This window comes from Podarcis muralis, chromosome 4, assembly GCF_964188315.1.
Source record: "Podarcis muralis chromosome 4, rPodMur119.hap1.1, whole genome shotgun sequence".
Classification (NCBI taxonomy): Eukaryota; Metazoa; Chordata; class Lepidosauria; order Squamata; family Lacertidae; genus Podarcis; species Podarcis muralis.
In genome coordinates, this window is record NC_135658.1 from 65,980,105 (window position 1) to 66,001,347 (window position 21,243).

The 21,243-nt window shown below is 43.7% G+C and overlaps 1 protein-coding gene across 2 annotated transcripts in view; it reads left to right on the forward strand.

The window, feature by feature from the left end:
* Nucleotides 1-260: 260 nt before the first annotated feature.
* Nucleotides 261-21,243, forward strand: part of SCML2 (Scm polycomb group protein like 2) — a 45,906-nt gene continuing 24,923 nt past the window's right edge. Inside the window, exons 1-6 of one of the 2 annotated variants that reach the window (XM_077927472.1) lie at nt 261-537; nt 10,266-10,361; nt 13,553-13,621; nt 17,292-17,362; nt 18,706-18,940; nt 20,715-20,803. In XM_077927472.1, coding sequence (XP_077783598.1) covers nt 10,340-10,361; nt 13,553-13,621; nt 17,292-17,362; nt 18,706-18,940; nt 20,715-20,803 — 486 coding nt within the window. In that variant the 5' untranslated portion in view covers nt 261-537; nt 10,266-10,339. Of the gene's footprint in view, nt 538-1,851; nt 1,991-10,265; nt 10,362-13,552; nt 13,622-17,291; nt 17,363-18,705; nt 18,941-20,714; nt 20,804-21,243 lie in introns of those variants that run through there. The other variant, XM_028727581.2, reaches the window with a different exon arrangement.

Here is a 21,243-nt window from a genome sequence, read left to right on the forward strand (position 1 = left end):
AACTGTTTTGTATATTGGTTTATTAAATATATATATTTTGCCCCGCATTTTCATAAATGATCTGTTACTCGTGCTAACAGAAAACGTATGTTTAAAACGTTGTTTCGCGAGAGGGTCGGCCCCGCCAGCTCCTGGCTCGCCTGGGCGGCACTGCGCGCGCTCTTTCTGCGCCCGCGCGGGCGTTTGCGCGCGCTCTGCGGAGCAGCAAGTGCACAGGAGCCGCCTGGCGTGGGCGTGGAGAGCCAGCGCACAGCCCCCCTCCGACTCCGAGCCGGGTCCGCAGCATGGTGGTAGCGGCGGAGGCGGTGGGTGAGCCGCCGCCCGCGCCCTCCGCCCCCTTGTCAGTGGGCTGCGAAGGGAGGACGCGAAGGCGGAGGGAAGCCCCCAGTGCCGCTGCCGGGCATGCGCGGCGCCCCAGGAACATGGCGGAGGCGGAGGCGGCGTGAATCCAAGCGACGGGGGCAGCAGCCGAGCAGCTGACAGACACGCGAGCCGCGTCGCCGGCGCGCCGAGGGGGCGCCGGGTCCCTTCCCTTCGGTGAGTGCCGGCCGGCTCCCGGGCCCGGGGTTCTGCCTCGCGCCGGGGCTGCCGAAGAGCCTTGCGAGGGAGGAAAGGAGGCGAAGCCGGAGCCGCCGCCTCCTCCCCCTTTGCTGCCTCCTCCTCCTCTCCTCGCTGCGGCGTCTCCCGGGTCCCGCACGCTGAAGCGCGGGCAGTGCAAGGGGAAGCGGCGGCCGTGGCGCAGCAGTTGCCGCCCGCCTTCCGGAGAGCGCGCGCGTGCAGAAAGGGACGCGGTTGGCTGCCCGGTGGGTGCCGGCCGCTCGCTCGCCCAGAAGCCCGCAAGGCGGGTTCGGCTGAGGAGGGAAGCGGCTCTCCCATCCCGCTGGCTCCAGTCGTCCCCCCCCCCCCATGCACACCGTTTGTGTCGCTGCGCCGTCCCTCTCCGTGCAGTTTGGCGCTGAGCGCGCGCTCTCTCCCCGTCTCCTTGTTATTTTAGTTTTTGCGCGCCTGCCGCGTTCGGAGCGCGCTAGAGAGTTTTTATCTCCGCCGAAGCGGGACCTTCCCTCCCCCCCCCCCCGCTCCCTCTTCCGAAACCTTTCACGTCCACCTTCCTTGCGATCAAAAGGCCGAGGGGAGGGAGGGGGAAATTGCATTCCTCTTGAGGGAGAGGCGGAGGAGGAGGTGGGAGATCTTGGAAGGGGAGCTAATCTTGTGTTTAGCCCGGGGCATGGCAGGTTTCTCTCTGTCTCTTTTTCCCTCCCGCTCCCTGGAAGGCCCCCTAGATTTCGGGGATGGGCGCTCCTGCTCTTGCGATGGTGTGGTTTCTCTCCTCCTTCCCGCTCTTTTTTGGCGGTTGACTTAAAAATAATAATAAGGAAGGTGGGGGGGGGGGGAGAAACAGCCTGGCCGCCGGAGTTGAGCCTCCGCAGCTGGCGCGTTTGAATCCTGCGCGCGTAGAAATCCAGAAACAAGGCGCACAGGCGTTTCAACTTGGAGCAGAAGTAGGGCAGAACTCAGAAGGGAGGATTAGCGCTTGCGGGGCTGGGGAAACATGGGAGGCGGCGGCGGCGGAGGACACCTTTCCTGGGTTCACAGAACTGACCGCCCAGAGATCAAGCTAGATCTCCTCCTTTTTGGCCGCTGCCGCCCCTCCCCCGTCGCCGTGCATTTTGGGCCGGAGTGTTCCGTGTGTGGTTTGGTATCGCTTTGCTGTATATTTGACAGGAGCGTGAGAGGACACACCTCCTTGGGCTGCAGCTTCCCGCAGGCGGAATGCTCCCCTCCCTTGTTCCTTCCTGAGTAGGAGGAGTAGGAGTGGCGCCTAAAATCCACTTGCTTCAGAACCGGCTGCAGGCAGCTCTCGACTGAAGGCAAGGCTTTCAGCCGGACAGATGAGGAGGAGTCCGTGTGCTTTGGGTGCCCCCCACACCGGCGAATCTTCCCCTGCTTAAGACGTTGCACTTGGTCCTTCCCTTTTCGACGGAGTTTTCTCGTAAGTCAGTAGGGCTTGGCCTAAAGTGCCTTGAGGACGGGTGGAGAGCAGTTTTGCAGAGCAGCACGTTGCTGCAATAGACTTGTGTCTAGGAATACTTTTCAGGGCAGGAACAAGCTGCGTGTTAACTTTAGATTCCGGTAAAAACAAGTGGTACCTCCTGTCATAAACACACACTTGCTTGGAAAGTAAATCCCATTATATTTCCATCCCATAGGATCCCAGGGTGATTTTCCAAGATCATATGCTTCAGATGACAAGAATTGAGATGGATCCTATGCATGTTTACTGTGAGCTCTTAGTGAGTCTTAGTTGAAGTAAGCAAGGTAGCAGTCCTAAACAGACCTATTAGGGAATAAGCCCTAGTGAACACACACACAGACTTGCTTCTAAGCAAATATACACAGAATTGCTCTGTAAGTGTACTTGGTATTTTATTCTTCATAATCTAAATGATCCATTTCAACAACATAATAAAGATGAAAAACAGAATCTAGAAGCTCTGAAAGACAAACTGCTTATGATGATACCATGGTGAATTTTGTTTTCATTGGAGATAATCAGATGTTGGAAGAATCTTAGGGAAATCCATGGGACTACTGCAGAGTAAACGGTTACGGTACTAATGTTAAAGTGTTTTTTGACAGCAGCTACACTATGACAGTGCTTAATCAGTTAATCCTTACCACTTCCCTTTGAAATGCTGAACACAGATTTAGGAGAACACTTAAACTGTATTGATAACCCAAGTGTGAAAGAACACACTGCTGTGATTATGTACTGTAAAAGCCTGTACATAAGAACACAATCTAAAGAAATGTATGTTCTTAAGTACCATTGATTGTAGGCGGATTGAGGATACTTAAATTTTCTGATTCTTGTGCCCAAGTATGTTGAAATAGGCATTACAGGACTTTCATAAGTTTAGGATGGCAGTGATAAGAGTGGATCATGTTCTCCAGAGTGATGTCTATAACTTTCAGGTTTTGTTTATGCTTTAGAATTTTTAAAAAGTTTAAAGTTAACTTTCAACTTTGATGCTGGGAAAAGAATATTTTATGAATTAGCCACTGCCCATGGTTTAGCAAATTGCAGTACAGATTGCAGCATGGTAGTAATTAAGTGGAACCTTACTTTATATAGCTACATTTCATGCTTGGTTAAACTTCGGTAATAAAAAGAACTTTCATGTGTTTCTTTTCTAAATAGTTACATATTGTAGCCTAAAATATGTTAATTTCTTTCTTCCCGCCATTATATTTTCTTCAACATTGAATTTGTTGCCTATCAAATAATTCTTTAGTGATTCTTTAATTTTCATTATGAACAACAGCAAAATAAAAGCTTATATTAGTAATATATTTAAATGCTATGTAGTAATTTGGAGTTAAACACACAATTCTATATTTGTTTAAATGAAAAATATGTATTTTGTAGAGCTTAGTATTTGTACTAACATTTAATGACTAGAGTTAACAGTATTTTAAAAAGTTAGGGTGGCAGTTAGCAACTATTATTTTAGCTCTTTTAACCAGATATAATCCTCAATTTGAAGTGCTTTAGATTGGACAGCCTGCAGGTTGAAATGAAGGAAATAAAGGTTGAAATAAGCATCATGGAACCTGTAGCTTGAATGATCACATTAGATTAAGATATGTGCCTTTACATGATTATGACATATTATTTGAATCTGCTACTGTGTTATAATTTGTGGGTCATTTTAATGAATTGCAGTCAATTGTAGAACTTTCTTATATATGCATGGTTTGTTTGCACTGAAATCATACCAGACATTAAGGTTTCCATTTATTTCATATGGGGGTCATTTACATAGTTATGGAACGTGACGTTACTGTTCATCAAGGACTGATTCAAACATTATAATTGGATAATAATTTCTCTCTCCATCCCCTTCTGTAAATAGTCCGCAATAGACTATTGCAGCAGTAACCCCAGTGAGAAGGAATAAGTTACTCTAGACAACTTTCTCCCTTTACATGCATTTGCAAGAAATAGAGGCTTCATCTGCTCTGCTTTCCATCATACACTTAAATACTGTAGTTTCTGACTGAGGCTGGAAAATCAAAGCCCTAGGCATCACATACAGATGAATAATTCCCAGAGGTTTTCCTGTGCAAGCCCTATTGAAAGAAATTGGAATCTGCACTCATTTTGATGGGACTTGTGGAAGTGGGTTTTTTGGGGGGGAAGGTTGTGCATTAGGACATTTCTGGCTCTGGTTCCTCGAGCTCAGAAATTTCTTTGAGAAATACATTCCACTTTTTCTCTTTGATGTCATGAGCAAATAAACCATTGAAGTTTGAAGTCTTCATTAAATTATGGGTTGTTTTTTTAAAAAAAACTTCTGATGTGTTTTTAACCAAATAAAGACACACGGATCTTTCCCCCTTGCCATACAAGTCAACCTTTCTTTTGATTTTTCCTTGATCAGTGTACCTAGCTTAAATTGCATATTGAGTTGCTGACTGCAACACACATTTCAGCATAGCATTGTATAGTAAAGCATTATAGTGGCAATAGAACAGGTGCTAAAGTACCTTCTAATTTTAAAAAGTGGTTATGTTTCAGAAATAAAAAATTGCTTTCATATATTGGCAGTAAAATTGTGCCAGTAATTTCTGAATTGTATCGCTAGTGTAAATAATATTTATGCTTACAAAATGGTTTCAGATTCTGTTAATTGTGCTTTTGGCTAAACCATGGGTGTGACCTATTGAGAGAGAGCTGGGCTGTTTAGGGAGAAAAGGCAGGATATAAATTGAATAAATAATAGCCATCTTGAGTGAAGCTCTTATGAATGTAGTCTCCTGTGAAATAATGCTTTGACACATGGAAAATCCAACAAGAGAATCCCAAAATCCTGTACAAATAACTTGTCATGTGAATTGCCATGTTAAATACATTTAATTTCCATTTATCTCAATGGGAGATTTCAACTCTTCCACTGAAATCAGTGGGAATAAAATGCTTAAATGTTGGTAGCTTAGATATTTATAACTTCTGAGACTGTTTCGCTGTTAAGAATAAGATTAAAAACCCATTATGTAATTAAATCTTTAAATGATAACAGATTCTTTATAATGACAACATGCAGTAATATATTTTTTTTTAAAGGCTACACCAATACTTTGAAATATTATATTCCATTCTTGCGTAAGATAGCCAGTGGTTTTGCATTCAGGTCACTGTACTATGTACAGCAGCTCTGCAATACCAGTGACTTACAGACAGGAATCAGTTCCATTTCATGTTCGTCACAAAATAAATCAAAATCTACAGAAATACATCTGAATTGTTTTGCATGCAGAAACAGTGTTGATTAAGTATGGTATGTAAGGTTGGATTCAGCTTGTGATTATTTCCAAATGCATTTCCCAACAAGTTTACTCCATAATTGTTCAATAAGCACCTACGTTTTGTTCTCAAAAATTTGTTTTTCTTAACATGGTTACTTTTGTTGTTTGCCTCAGTAATTGGTTGCCCCGTTCTTCCAAAATCATTTGGATAGTTTGTATAGGAAGTTTAGCCTCTTTTTAAAAACATTATTTTGAGGTTTTCTGTTTTGTAGAGTGGTCCTGTGTTAGGTATTTGATCTTTATAACCCATACCAAAGCAAAATATCAAATTGGTGGCAGTCCTACACATGGTTAAGAGGGAGAATTTTGTTTAGTTGGTTGTGCCTTATGGCTCTTCAACATAGCCTTCATTATTTTAAAAGTTCTCTTCCACTTTTTGTTAGTGACACAAAGTAGTATTTATTAAAAGTAATGAAGCAATTTTTATGGGTAGTTCTGGTGGTTATTATTATTAAATTAATATATAAACAATCTGTACAAACCTACAGTTAAAACAGTAAATAAAGCCTATTCATATCATGGGAGGCCTTGCATCTTCTAAAAACAATGAAATAAGGTCTTTTGGGTGTCTCTTCAGGAAAGGAGTTCCAGTCATAGGGCATCAACAGAACATTTCTCCATATCACATTCTTACAAATCTCACTTCCTCATGAAATGACACATAGACATTCTGCTGGCATTTTAAGGAACATGTGTGCACAGAGGTGCTGAATATGTGGAGCATGCACTTTTTAGGAATTTTCTCTTGGGGAGAATTATTAGCTGCTGAAATAGGTACTGTAATGCAGGAGTTGTTTAGTTTGAGGCCTACATTTCTCTTTCTCCCACACATACCCCACCCTGCTTCCAGGGAGCTCAGGGCAGCGCACTGGGAGCTGTCTCTCTCGTTACTGCAGCCTTGCTCCGTACAGCCTAACCTTCCTTGCAGCCGTTCAGTGAACTTGATTCCACAGCAGGAGTTCAAACAGCCATTCTCTGGTGCAGGTTTTGCATACTTTCCATTTTGCCACACTACATGGATGGTCATTTAGTGGTGGGGAACCTGTTGAGCTCTAGCTCCTTTTGGTTGCAGTCATTATGCCAACAGTCAGGGGTGATGGGAGTTCTAGTCCATCAACATCTAGAAGGCCACAAGTTCCTCACCCTAGATTTATTGTGTGGGTAGAGTTGGCTGTCCTATATAACTAAAAAGTATTTTTTTCATTAGCTCCCAGGGTTCTGAACCCAAGTTATAAACAGAAAATTCAAAGGAGCTTACAGTGAATGGAAGATGATCATTGAGCTGTCGGTGCTGCTTTTGAGCATATATTTAATCCAATGCAGAATTGGCATTCTGAAATTTTATCTCCAGGGGCTGATATCCCATTAATGGTTGTGTTGCGCTTATACTTCAGTTCAGCCACACTTGTGTGACTCCAGCTCCTCCATCACTCCAGAGCAAATGCCATGCTGGCTGCAGCTGATGGGATTTGGAGTCCACTTCTTTAAAGTGCCTCTCAAGTGGATTATTTGCTTATACCCACAGTGCATGATTAATCACTTTCACTTACCAATGGAAGAGAGAACCCATTTTTGATAGATTAAATGTCACTGTTGATGAACTAAGTGAAAGATTGATCACGTACATTTAAAGGAAAACAAGATACAGCTTGGATATGTTCATCAGTCACATTATTTATCTTGCACTGAATAAGCGTTAGTTCTTGTAAACTGTTAAAAGTCAATGGCTTGTGATGGTAAATGTGTGAATATGCTGGTGTAAGAGGTTGGAGTTTTAAAGCCAATTTATTTAAGGTGCTAACGTGATACTTCATTGGTGAAAAAAGTGCAGGCATTTATATACCGTATTTTTTGCTCTATAAGACTCACTTTTTCTCTCCTAAAAAGTAAGGGGAAATGTGTGTGCGTCTTATGGAGTGAATGCAGGCTGCGCAGCTCTCCCAGAAGCCAGAACAGCAAGAGGGGGCACTGCTTTCGCTGCGCAGTGATCCCTCTTGTTCTGGCTTCTGAGATTCGGGATAATTTTTTTCTTGTTTTCCTCCTCCAAAAACTATGTGCGTCTTATGGTCTGGTGCGTCTTATAGAGCGAAAAATACGGTATTTCTCTCTCTCTCTCTCTCTCTCTCTCTCTCTCTCTGTGTGTGTGTGTGTGTGCATGCATGTGTGTGTGTATATATATATATATATATATATATATATATATATATATATGTCTGTCTGTCTTACCAGAATGGAACAAGGAAGAGCTGGCTCTTGAGAGGCACAACTTCAGGTTCATTACAGCTGTGTAACTGCAAACCTGAAGGACTTTGGATAAATTAATAGTAGTCTGAAAAGCAAGTCTCAAACTTCCTTCTTACTGCAACAACATTTTCTAAAGTCTATTTTGAAATATAATTAGGAAGGGAGTTAGAACTTAGATTCAAAACAACACTTCATACAGTTGGAATGACATCTTTTGAAATTAATTCCTTAGTTTAAGCCATACTTTGAAACTGATAGTATTTCACCATTTATTCTCACTTCTGGGCAGTATCCAAGTGGCTCCTATATTGTAAACTTGCACTGAGTCAGAAAGGCGAGAAGGCGAGGGTAGCAGTACCATGAATAGTAGTTTTAAGTGTGCAGTGGATGTTGTATTAAAATGTAACTATGAACTAATACTAATGATGAAGGGACTGTATTTCTGCACTGAATCCAGCGGGCAGTTTCACACATTCCCCACCCCCCAATGTAGAGATCAATCCCCATGTATACACTGGTCGTGGTATACATGACAGTTCAGATACCTTTTGGCCGTGCTGTACATACATTAGGAAGCCAGTGTATGTGTCCATAAATGAAGACTGGACTTCTCAAACCTGCAGCGGAATTTCATAAGCCACAAAACAGTACCTTGGGGCCAGGGAGGGCTGCATTATCAACAACCCCACTTAAGGACTGCAGTTGCTGTGTTAGCAGGGAGTCGTCTCTCCAAAGCTGCACAGACTTCGGAAACTCTGGAATTCTTTTTATGTTTCTAGCAGGGACTCCAGTGGCTAAGAGGGATGATTATCACTGCTGGGTTGGAATCTTTATTATGGGAGCAAGTGCAATCTGGTGGCAACAAAAAAAGATAAAAAAACCCACAGACTGTTTAAAGTAGCCTGGACATAAAGTGAGGCCACTGGGACTAAGCATCACCTTTCATAGTTTATTGCTGGCAGAGAAGAGTAGCTTAGGAATGTGTTTGACTTCAGCAGCTATTGGTGATGTTCCATTTAAGCGGATTTTCATTTCTTCTGCTTATTGGATACGATAGACGCATGAAATGTGTTATGTGTTTCTTTACGTTTTACAGTACTCTTCATAGCACCCTGTAGCACGTGAAGCAATTTATAGGCTCAAATTATACGTGCAAGCATTTTCCAGTTTTTGTTAGCTGTGTAAAATGTCACAGAATGGGTTCAGACAGAATAATCCCAGGGAATTACATTGTTTGTGTAATGAGGCAATTGCCAGCTTAGTATTTTATTGTTTGATTTATTGCAGTTTTTGTAGACAGCTTTTCAACTTTAATGGTTCTCAGTCAGAGTCTTATATAAATTGCAGGTGATAATTTCCCTAAAATCCATAACTATAAGTTAGCACCATCATGAAAAGCAGGTAATTTGGCAAATGCTGGCAAAGTGCTACGAAATATAATAAATTAAAGTAATGCTATAATATCCATCTCTGTTTTCAACTTCTCTGGTTAGTAGATGAATATTTCATGAAAATTAATGTGTTCAGGATTCAGTTTTTAAATTATGGTGTAGACTTAAATTATAATGAGATATACAAAGGCATGTGTCAATTTATTCTGTTATATACAACATCTGTTTTTGTAATTCATTTATAAATACAATTTTTAAATGGTTGTTTTAATAAATACAACATGCGTCTAATAATCCACAGGCAGTATAGATTACGGTACTATTAATTTGGCATATGTCAATATCTGAAATACTGAATTCTGGCTACAATTGGAAATAAAAATCGGTTTCCCTTCCTGCTGTTTGGATCTTTGTCTTACACCTTAACATCAAAACCAAATGCAGGATAGTAATCTGATAAGTGCTATTGTTGTTTATCCCCTAATGTTTATCATTTCCTTGTTCAGAGTTGGGTATATGATGTATATAAAAGGCATGAGAGATTATTGCCATTAATCAAGGTTGCACATCTCAGGAAGGCAGGGGCAATAAATGACAACATAATTTAAGTTGAGGCACAGACGAGGGAACTAGTAGACTTAACAACTAGTTAAATTTGTTTCTTGTATATTTGTGGAGTGAGTGAAAACATCAACTTTATAGTTTCATTACTGCCAGACACACTGCTGAAAGTGATCTGATAACACCAGTGGCAATATTTATGAATGTGAGTTGTAAAGTGTGTGCACTTGCGTACAAAAACTGTAGCAATGAAATAGATTTCTGTTTACTATTATGTGCTGCCAAAATTAAAATTTTAATGCTAATACAACCTCCTGTTTTAATGAATTCTAATGAATTTAGTTTTCCTAGTTACGGTAGTTATTACTGGTCATAGGATGTCTGCAATGCTTGGGAAACAGTATCATCAAGTGGTATTTTGCTTGACAAACGAATTAGAATCAATAGCATGACCTTTAATAAAATGGTTTAAACAGAATGGCTTATCTAAACTTAGGGTTCAAGCTTCATGAACTATAGTGCAGAAAATTCTGTAGCATTTGTTTCCAGGTGACTTGGAGCTAAGGTGTAACGTTTATCTTCCATCTTCCTTCTTGACTGGGTTAAAAAGGCATTGCCTGTTAATATTCCGCTTCCATTGTACAAAAGTTATTTACATATTATTTTGCATTTGGCCTCACCTGCTGTGTTACTTTTCCACAGGAAGCAGTTGTGTTGAAAAAGAAGCGTGGATGGACGTGTTCTTATTGTGAAAAAGGAGGACCAAACATTTTACCATGGGGAAAACAGCAGCTAAAGGTAAAGTTCTTGAAACAAAGCAACAACGTAAATGAAGGGCTGCAGTTTTCAGGGTGGAAGAGGCCCCCAAGAGACCTAATAAGATGGGAGGTGGACTAGGAAAGATCTCACAGCTTGGAAATATAACTCCCCACAGTCAACTCACTAATCTCATGACAGAGTAGAATACATTTCTGCAGGGTTTTTTATGATTTTTATTCTCTGCCCTGGTCCTTTTCCCTTTTCATTTTGTGGTCCCATAAGTATATGGGTATATGATTGCAGCTTTTTGATTTAACGTACGTATTTCTCTCTAATTTAGTATGTTCACTATTGCTGTGATTGAGTTTTCTAACCTTTTATATTGGGGATAGATTTAAATGTCAGGGCCATATAAAGTGGTTTCCCCTCCAAATAGCTGAGCATGTATGCTTGGTCCCATTGTTGCACTGCTGTAGGTCAAATCACTTGCAGCACTTGGGAGAGAGTTTACAGAGCTCCACAGGGAACACACTACAGTTGTAGTTAATTACATAGCACACTGAAAATGCTTACGCCCTTCCAAATTATGGAGAACTCCTGATTTGGCTAGAATGCAGCAACTACCATGCTGGGCCAGGTTTGATATTTATTGCTCCCCAACTTTGATCTGTGACCAGCCCAATACAACAAGCAAAACAAGATTGCCATCTTCCTTCACATAGGAGCCAACTCCTAGGGGCTGAGGTCCTTTCAGCTCCCCCCCTAAAATATTTGAGGGGCTGGGGGCCCCCAAAGTTGATAGGCATTGCAATTCAAATTGGTGTGCCCTGTCATGTGATGGATTATGTGGGGCACGGCATACCTGGGACCCCCCCCAATATTTTATTCAAGTTGGCACCCCTGTTCCTTGACTTTCAGCATCTGGCAGCCATTGTTCAACTTTTCCTTGAAGCGTCTACATGGTCTTACAGTTATGCTAGTAGTTGTCAGAGCAACCCATGGCAATATGTTCTACAGATAACTGTATGAAACGGGGTACTTTGTCTTGTAAGGGAATGTTTGTTTTTAAACCTATGTGTCACGTTTAGTTTCCTCCAAGCACTTCCAGTTTTTACAGTACAGTGGTGCCTCGCAAGACGAAATTAATTCGTTCCGCAAGTCTCTTCGTCTTGCGAGTTTTTCGTCTTGCGATGCACGGTTTCCCATAGGAATGCATTGAAAATCAATTAATGCGTTCCTATGGAAACCGCCTTCAGACCAGGTCCGGGGACAGTCTGTCCCCCGACCTCTTCTGAAGGCTGGGGGGGGGGGGGGAACAAGGGCTTTTCTTCCCACCCCCAGCATTTTAAAAAACCCCGGGACAGCGGAGGACCTCTTCTGAAGGCGGGCGGGGGACGAAAGTCTTTGCTCCCCCCCGCCTGCCTTCAAAAGCCGTCCGGGACAGCGGAGAAACGCGCTGCGTTTCTCCGCTCTCCCGGGAAGGCAGGCAGGGGGGAACAAAGACTTTTGCCCCCCGCCGGCCTTCAGAAGGTGTTCCCGCCCCGCCGCCCGGCTTCGGAGGAGCCTTCCGAAGCCGGGCGGCGGTGGGAGGTGTTCCCTCCCCGCCGCCCGGCTTCGGAGCATCGTTCCGAAGCCCGGCGGCGGGAGGAGGTGTTCCCGCCCCGCCGCCCGGCTTCGGAGCATCGTTCCGAAGCCCGGTGGCGGGTGGAGCTGTTCCCGCCCCGCCGCCCGGCTTCGGAGGAGCCTTCCGAAGCCCGGCGGCGGGAGGAGGTGTTCCCGCCCCGCCGCCAGGCTTCGGAGGAGGTCCGAGTACAGTGGGGAAGACACGCTGCGTTTCTCCGCTCTCCCGGGAAGGCAGGCAGGGGGGAACAAAGACTTTTGCCCCCCGCCGGCCTTCAGAAGGTGTTCCCGCCCCGCCGCCCGGCTTCGGAGCATCGTTCCGAAGCCCGGCGGCGCGAGGAGGTGTTCCCGCCCCGCCGCCCGGCTTCGGAGCATCGTTCCGAAGCCCGGTGGCGGGTGGAGCTGTTCCCGCCCCGCCGCCCGGCTTCGGAGGAGCCTTCCGAAGCCCGGCGGCGGGAGGAGGTGTTCCCGCCCCGCCGCCAGGCTTCGGAGGAGGTCCGAGGACAGTGGGGAAGACACGCTGCGCTTCCCCGCTGTCCCGGAGATTTCCCTATGGGCTGTCGTCTTGCGAAGCAAGCCCATAGGGAAATTCGTTTTGCGAAGCGCCTCCAAAACGGAAAACCCTTTCGTCTAGCGGGTTTTCCGTCTTGCGAGGCGTTCGTCTTGCGGGGCACCACTGTATACTGTACCTTTCCCTGATTTTTAACTCTATTCATTACATGAGATGCACAGTTACTCTCAGAGAAATAACTAAATAAATCCCACTGAGTCCAGTTGGGTTTCCGTCTTAATAAATGTGTTTAACATTGCAGGATTGGTTGCACTGCCATTTCCTGCACGTAAGTGCCTGAAGCAGGGGTGGGTAGCCTTGATTGGCACAAGGGCCACGTTTGGGGTCAGCCACCCATTTGCAACACATTGCAATGCAAACACACCCTCAGCAAGGAAGGACTAGACAGGTGTACATGAAACGTGTATTACTACCCTGCGGGGTGGGGAGACAGACGCAGCAGACATGCTGCATCAGCCTCACACATTCAGCAGAGTTTTTGCTCTCTAAGGAAGCACTGATGTAGAAGGGCCTCTTACCCCAGGACTGTTCTGGGGAGCAGAGGAGGAAACCAGCCTCTTTTGCAAAGAGGCCCTTTTCCCTCTTGTGTGGCAGAATTGTTGGGATTCTTAGAAGAATGGTGCAGTGCCAGAGGGAGAAGGGGACCTTTTGCAAAGGTTGAAAAGACATTCCCAGACTAAACATGATGACCAGGGGGAGAAATTGAAACCAGTGCAACAATGAGGACCAACAGTACCACCTGCTGCTTGGCAAATACATACATACATATATATACGTACGTGTGTGTCCCCGTCCCCTATTTATTTATTTACTCATTCATTCAAAGTACTTAAATTCTTTTTAGGGCAGAGCTCTTTCAGGGGGCTTTAAAAAGATAATTAGCTACAAATAATTTAGCTTTGTATACACAGCAGTGGTTCTCAGCTGGAACTATATCCATGCACAATGCAGGGATGCATGGGGTACCTCAGCCCGGGGCAGTTTATTCTGCAAAATTATGTAAAAAATACTGTGTTTTACATCCTTGCTTTTTCTTTAGATTCTAAGACTATTAAAAGAGAAAAACATGGGAAGAGTTGTCTGTCAAGCAACCAATTGCTAAATAATGGTATGTATTGTAAATGTAAATATTATGAATTATTTTTAAAATAAATAAATGGGGTTTAACCTCTGCTCATTCACATATCTCTCCCATCGCCTCCTGCCTCACCCGATTAGCCTCTGCACTTGTGCAAGGTGCCTCCTTCCTGATTTTTGGACAACTACCTCCTGCAGTGTAGTCCATGCTGTTCAGGTGGTCTCCCAATCACCCCGGGATCTTTTAAGAGGGCTGCTGCGTGTGGGGGAGAAGAAGATCAGAAAGATCCTTGCTCTAGTGGCCCTGCCATAACCTTTAGGGTTTTGAAATGGGTAGGGCACTTTATTTTCTTAGGGACTCCACTCCAGGGCCTGGCACCAAAGTGGGGACAATCTGTCATGCACACTTAACCCAGACACACAACCTTAATACAAAAATGCAGACAAGCATACTTAACTCAACTCTGCCTGCCCAGGTATGCTTTTCTTCTTATCTTTTTTAATGAAATAGAGGTGTGTAATTTTTTTTTTATAAATAAGTAATCCCTGCGACGGGGTGAGCTCCCGTTGCTCGGTCCCAGCTCCTGCCAACCTAGCAGTTTGAAAGCACGTCAAAGTGCAAGTAGATAAATAGGTACTGCTCCAGTGGGAAGGTAAACAGCGTTTCCGTGCGCTGCTCTGGTTTGCCAGAAGCAGCTTAGTCATGCTGGCCACATGACCCGGAAGCTGTACGCCGGCTCCCTCGGCCACAAAAGCAAGATGAGCCCCGCAACCCCAGAGTCGGCCACGACTGGACCTAATGGTCAGGGGTCCCTTTACCTTTTAAGTTGCTTCCTATTCTCCTACCTGAGCCCTTTGCCTGGGTTTGCTGGTATCTTTGCTCTTGGGTTCAAGAAAGATTTTAGGGTAGGTAATGTTGCTAAAATAAACCAAAGGGAGAAATTGAAACTTGGTTGATATATAGGTAGACTGAGGGAGTTAAAACAAAAAGCAGTTTTTTGGGTTGAAAATGAATGAAGTAAAGAAGGACTTTTAAAGGTGACTAGCTCTGCTCAAGATGGGCCTTCCTCACCCTGATTGTGCAAGAGTTTTAACATTTTAAGGAAATAATGGGCTGGATACATGAGTGAAACACAGGAGACGTGTGCCACATAATGAATGGTAGAAATCCAGTACAAGCTAATGTCAGAACATGAGATGCAGGAGTCCCACTGCTGCATCACTTGTGGCAGCCTCAAGGAGGCTTTCTGCTATTAGCCAGGACCTCTGAGTTTTATTAGCAATTATAAAGCAGCCCTTCCCCCAACCTGGCAGCCTCCAGGTTGTTTTAGACTACATGCATCAAAGCAGTGTTCAAAACCCCCATTGTTCTAGGCGCATTTTGCGACGGGGAATTTCATTAGCACGAGCAGTTTCTGAGCTCTGGGTGCAGTATTGCGCCTAAGATTTCAGATTAAAACCTCAGAGTGGAAGGAAAGGAGGACCTTTTCTGACTCCCCACTTCCAGCCACTCTCTGAAGACTAGAGAAGAGACCCTCTTAGGAATATTAGCGGGGTGAGCAGGGGAAGGAGTGAACATAATATTTTAGCTTCAGCTCTGTATTCTTGCTATAAAAAAGCACGCCTAGACATTCCGTTGTTGCGCCCATAACGTAAGTTTAAGGTGTCATTTAGCTCCTAGCTTTCATATCTCAGTTTCTAACACTGCATCAAAGCACAACTGTCATCAGCTGATGGGAGTTGTTGGAAACATCTGGAGGGCACCAGGTTGTAGATTATCCTATCAAAGCCACTAGGTGGCAGCATAGTATCATTTTTTCAGTGGCTTAATTTTTGTATTTGGAGAGGAAACTCATATGAAGCCATTGAGAACATGCACAGATTAGCAGTGTAAGGTGGGATCTGGACGTGTAGTCCCAATATATGTCTGTTGACTGGGCAGCGTATGAGAGAGCTTGGGTTTTTTCGCCCTTGGCTTGTGAGCGCTGGGATGTCATGTCAACCATCTCCTCCTTCAATCTGGAGGAGATAGCTAGAGGTGTGCAGAAAGAAGGGATGAAGTAGTAGAGATGGTTGTGTGGGAAGCATATGAGTGGGTGGGGGTACAGGGGGGGAGACAAGGGGGTGGTTCCCCCCCTTTTTGACTCTATTCCTTCAACTATGTGTGTATTTGGGGAGGACATGTTCCCTCTGGCCTGTCCCCTCATGTGTATATGTATGTATATTTTCATGCATGTCTGTGGCTTGTGTGATATGCAGTGTTGTGTGCATTTTGTGTTTAGCTGGTGGTGGGTGGAGGCAGTTAATATCTATCTCTGCCTTCTCTCCACTCTTGCAAACTATTGTGCACCCACCTGCAAAAACAAACAAACTTGCATCTGGATTTTTGAGTGGAGCAGGTATTGATTCGCAAGCATTTGCCCAAATTATGCAGCTGTACGCTATAATGAGAATCAGCATTTACATTTTTTTTAAAGAAACTTTTAAAAAGGATTATTTACTTAGCTCAGCCCTTGCCATTGTTAAACCAAGAACCACTTTATTGTCCCAGGAAATCTCGTGCTATGTAAACACAGTAGTTTATCTTTATTCAGCAGGTTTCTGAAGGAGTGGATAGATAACAAAGGGAATCCAGACCCTGCAAATTTAACACACTGCAAGGTCAAGCTATTCTAAGCTGCAGTGTAGGCACAGCTTAAGTGTGAATGCATTTGTGTGTGTTTTTTCAGCAGTGACTCGCCTCCCTGTGCACAAAGAAATGTTCCTTTTTGTTTTATGTTAATGCTCAGTCTGTAAACCAGTGAAACCACTGCTATTAATTTCACTAAAACTGCTCCTGCAAAAGTAGTACAGTGGTACCTCGGGTTACATACGCTTCAGGTTACATATGCTTCAGGTTACAGACTCCGCTAACCCAGAAGTATTACCTCAGGTTAAGAACTTTGCTTTAGGATAAGAACAGAAATTGGGCAGTGGCAGCGCAGCGGCAGCAGGAGGCCCCATTAGCTAAAGTGGTGCTTCAGGTTAAGAACAGTTTCAGGTTAAGAACAGACCCCCCAGAACGAATTAAGTACTTAACCCGAGGTACCACTGTATATAAATCTAGATTCTAACAAGGGTTTCATATATCTATATCTATACCTGAAAAGAAAAGCATTATCTATATGTATATAGAAAAGAGAAGAAGTTCAGATACAGTGGTGCCCCGCAAGACGAATGCCTCGCAAGAAGAAAAACCCGCTAGACGAAAGGGTTTTCCGTTTTTGAGTTGCTTCGCAAGACGATTTTCCCTATGGGCTTGCTTCGCAAGACGAAAACGTCTTGCGTGTCTTGCGATTTTTTTCCGCTCCCCCCCTTTTTTCTAAGCCGCTAAGCCTTTAATAGCCGCTAAGCCGCTAATAGCGCTAAGCCGCTAATAGGGTTGCTTCGCAAGACGAAAAAACCGCTAGACAAAGAGACTTGCGGAACGGATTATTTTCGTCTTGTGAGGCACCACTGTACTTTCCTTTGGGTAAATGATTTCTGCTTATCTTCTAGTGGTCTCTTAGAGTGCTAACTGCTTCCCCCAGTCACAAATGATGACAAATATACAAAAGATTGAAGAAGATAATAAGCAAAAATCTGTGTGCTTCCTGCAGATTGAAGGCTTTTTATCTCAACAATATGTTTAAATTTTGCTCTCCCACACTTTTCCCTCCTAGAATATTTTAACTGGGATAACTACTTGAAAGAGACTGGATCCTTAGCTGCTCCTTCACATTGTTTCAGACAGGTAAATGGTTTAAAATATAAATGAGTATACGAAAGTGTTTTATGTTAGTATTGTAGTTTCTTTGTGTTGCTTACCTTTCATATAGATATATGTTATGCAAGGGGTGGGCAGACTTCAGGCTTATGAGGGTTTTTTTGTTTTTTTACAAGAAGCCCAAGGTTTAGAGGGCTTGTTCAGGCATGGCCAAACTTGGCCCTCCAGCTGTTTTGGGTTTACAATTCCCATCATCCCTGACCACTGGTCCTCTTAAACTAGGGATGATGGGAGTTGTAGTCCCAAAACAGCTGGAGGGCCAAGTTTGGCCATGCCTGGTATATATGAAGAGGGGGTCAACAACCTGTTGTAATCCCTGAGCCATTCACTATATATGGATATACAAATCTGTATCTTGAGTTAACATAGATCAAGGATGAGAACTCGGAACTCTTAAAGTGGCCAATACTGTTGTATAAAAACTTAGCCAAAGGCCACCAATTGTTATTCATATTTTATAAGTTAGAAACACCTAAGAATGTTAGCACAAGGAGAGAAATGGCTTCCTTTTAAAAACTTTCACTGTTGTTAAACTAGAAAAAAGCTAGAACCACCTGCTAATTAACTGCAAATCACCCCAGAGATTTCCCAGTTGATACTAGTCTGTCTGCTTCTGTGTTACACAACCCATATGGGTATTTTGCAAGCTTCAGGTACTTGATACTATTTAGAGGGGGAGGGGGCTCCAGTGGCTTTTAAAATCATAAATACTAGTTGCATAAGTTAAAATTTTCTGTCAGGATGGTATTAGCCTTTCATGCCTCTTAAAGCTGTGATTTGTTGTGAAGTTAATTAGAAGTAAATTACAATAAAATGGATGAGACAGCTTGCAAGTAGGTAAGTTTAGGGTGGAAGTGCCAGCTTACTATGGTTGTGCAAAAGAATAAATTTGTGTAAGAAGCCAACTTCAATACAACGGATCACCTATTAGATTTGTAGCTCATCCATTGAAGGTCGTTGCTCAGTGTATGTTACTATCTTTTAGCCTAGCCTACCTCATAATGTGAAGATACAATAGGAACTGTAAATCCTTGGTTAAATTGAAGAGTGATTTACAGTAAATATAAATGGCATTTAGCGCACCTGGGATAATTGCCCAGGGCTGGAAATAGAATCAAATATTTAGGTGCCAGGAAATTTTCCAGCAATTTCTTTGAGGAGCTACACTTGATCTTGGCCCCAAAGACTGAGAAACAATTATGGTGGGAATAAATAAGCTTGTCACTAGCCAAATAAGTACTGCTGATTCCTTCTCTCTCTCCCTCCTGGAAAAATAGTCCAGTAAATGCTTTATTTTGCCTTTCTTGCAGTCTAGGGTTCCACCTAGCAATGATTTCAAAGTGGGGATGAAATTGGAAGCCCATGACCCTCGAAACATTACCTCAGTATGTATAGCTACAGTTATTGGAATCACGGGTGCCAGATTAAGGTTGCGGCTTGATGGAAGCGACAACAAAAATGACTTTTGGAGGCTAGTGGATTCTTCTGACATACAGCCAATTGGAACCTGCGAGAAGAAAGGAGGAATGCTTCAGCCACCACTTGGTAAGAAAACATAAAAGCCTAACATGGATGAAATCAAAGTTTGCTTCGAAGTCACAGTAGAGTTTGAAATGACGTATCAAAATAACAGCAGCCGGAGACAAAGGAAATGATGAATAGACTAAATGTACTGGACTGGGCGAGTTGGGTTGAGTTTGCTAGAGATAATACAAGTGAACCATGGATTCATGGCACTGCCGTGAGAAATGTCACTTAAGTTCCCAGGTTTTTCCTGCAAAACCTTCTGTAGCGTTGCCTTCCTGTTATCCTCTGCCCTTGCCCAGTTCCACCATCTTGATGCATGACTCCTTCAAAGAACTCCACCCCTTCTCTTTTGCATCCCTTTAGAACTGTCTCCCAGAAAAAAAAACCTGTGTGATGCCACCTCTCACTTCCTCGAGCCCTATCTGTCCTGTGGGAAGTCTTTGGGGGCAGCTTCCTGGTCCCCCTTGCCCTACTGTCACTGCGTGTCACTGAAATAATGCACATTCTTCCCTGTTTACCCCATGCCTCCATTTCCCTCCTCTTTCCCTGTTGATGTCTGTGTTCTGTTGTAGGCCGTAAGCCTGCGATAGATTAGGGACCTGTCTTCCAAAGCCTGTGTAGCACCACTGATGGTTCTGTAGAAATAATGGAAACAATAATCGGTTAGTAATTTAGTGGCGCTTTAAAGCAGAGGTGACTAACCTGTGGCCTCCAAATGTTGTTGGACTCCCAGTCCTCCCATCGGCTTGAGCCAGCAATGCCAAAGATTATCAGTTGCACATTTGGAGAGCCACAGGTTCCTTCCCCAGGTATGAAAATCTTGCTCCTGTTAGCAAGATGTTTTATTGCCTTCAGGGTGAGGGATGCATTCCCTTCTGAAAACTTCATAAGGACCACGTGCCAATGGTGGCCAGAGGGGAAAGTGCACGAAGCAACAAATGTAAAATTTTTGCCTTGGTACCATAGGCTAGTTTCTATGCAAATTTGCACCCTCCTCTCTACCTAGCCAGTGAGGGTTGGGGGGAAAAGAGAGACCCGGAGGTTCCTCACACCTGGACTATATTGAGAAAGTAATTGTTTGGAAGCAAAATGGCTTGAAACAGGTGTTTCAGCACCACCAGTGAATGAAATTATCTGTGTGAGTGCCCCCCCCCCCAAATCTTTGCAGTAATGTTTGCCGGGTACTATAATGCAATTAGTTTGCTCCTGCAGTGTATGTAAACTGGCACATATCTTTATTGAGCCAGACAAGTGAGCCCTTGATAAAATATATCATACTGTATTTGGCCCTCCTATGTTTTCTGAAGATAGGCAGACTTCCAGTGTCCAAATGGTGTTGCACAACTAAATACCTTTTTGAAACCTTCCCTTTGGCAGTTTTGCCGCATCTTGTTTGTTGGCTGAGCTTGGAGCTAATTGTGTGTGTAATTGCCTCCTGCTAACTGTATACAAAACTGGCATTTCCCAAGTGACGTCGAACTGTCTGGTCCCAGAAATCCTATTCCGCTCGTAATACAATATGAGTCAAACGCTCCCTTTCTGCTTAACTTGAAATGTAGCGCTGTATTCCCACGTGTTGCACCAGGTGCTTAGCTTAGTTAGTATTGCTCAATTACGGTTGTAGCTTCTGGTGGGAAGTGGCTCAGCACGATGCGCCCATGCTCATCCTCTATTTATAATCAAAACGTATCCTGCAGAGATAACGCCACTTAACAAAGGTTCTCTTGTTTCTTAAAAGGCATATTTTTGGTAAATCTGTTATGCACAACTAATCTATTGTTGTCAATTTTAGGGTTCCAGATGAATGCATCTTCTTGGCCAATGTTTCTCCTAAGAACACTAAATGGTGCTGAAATGGCGCCTGCTTCATTCTTTAAGAAGGTAGGAGACTCGGCTGCAGTTCTATTGCTTGTTGAGGATTCCAGAGCACTATACTGCCCTGTCCAGCCTGAAAAGGCAAGGAAGTTGTTTAGAAGGACAGGAGTACTAGGAAGGGGAACATCCTTCCCCATCCTCAGTGCCTGCATTTAGAAAATGCCTGTATATGTCTTGAGTTCAGAACAAATCTCTTTGGTTTTAACAGTTTTAGGCTTACCTCTCCACACAGGTCAAATTAATATATTAAAATATGTGTGTTGTTTATTACATGTGATGTTCCTGTTCATGCATAAATGGTGTATTACAGTCTAGACAAATGTAGATGTTAATTCCTGCATGGGAGAGGTTGACTATTTTCTGTTGAATAGTCTGGTGAATGTATCAAAGACTTCCAAGCATAGTGAACACCCATAAATTATGCCCCACCCTCCTTATTCCAGTCA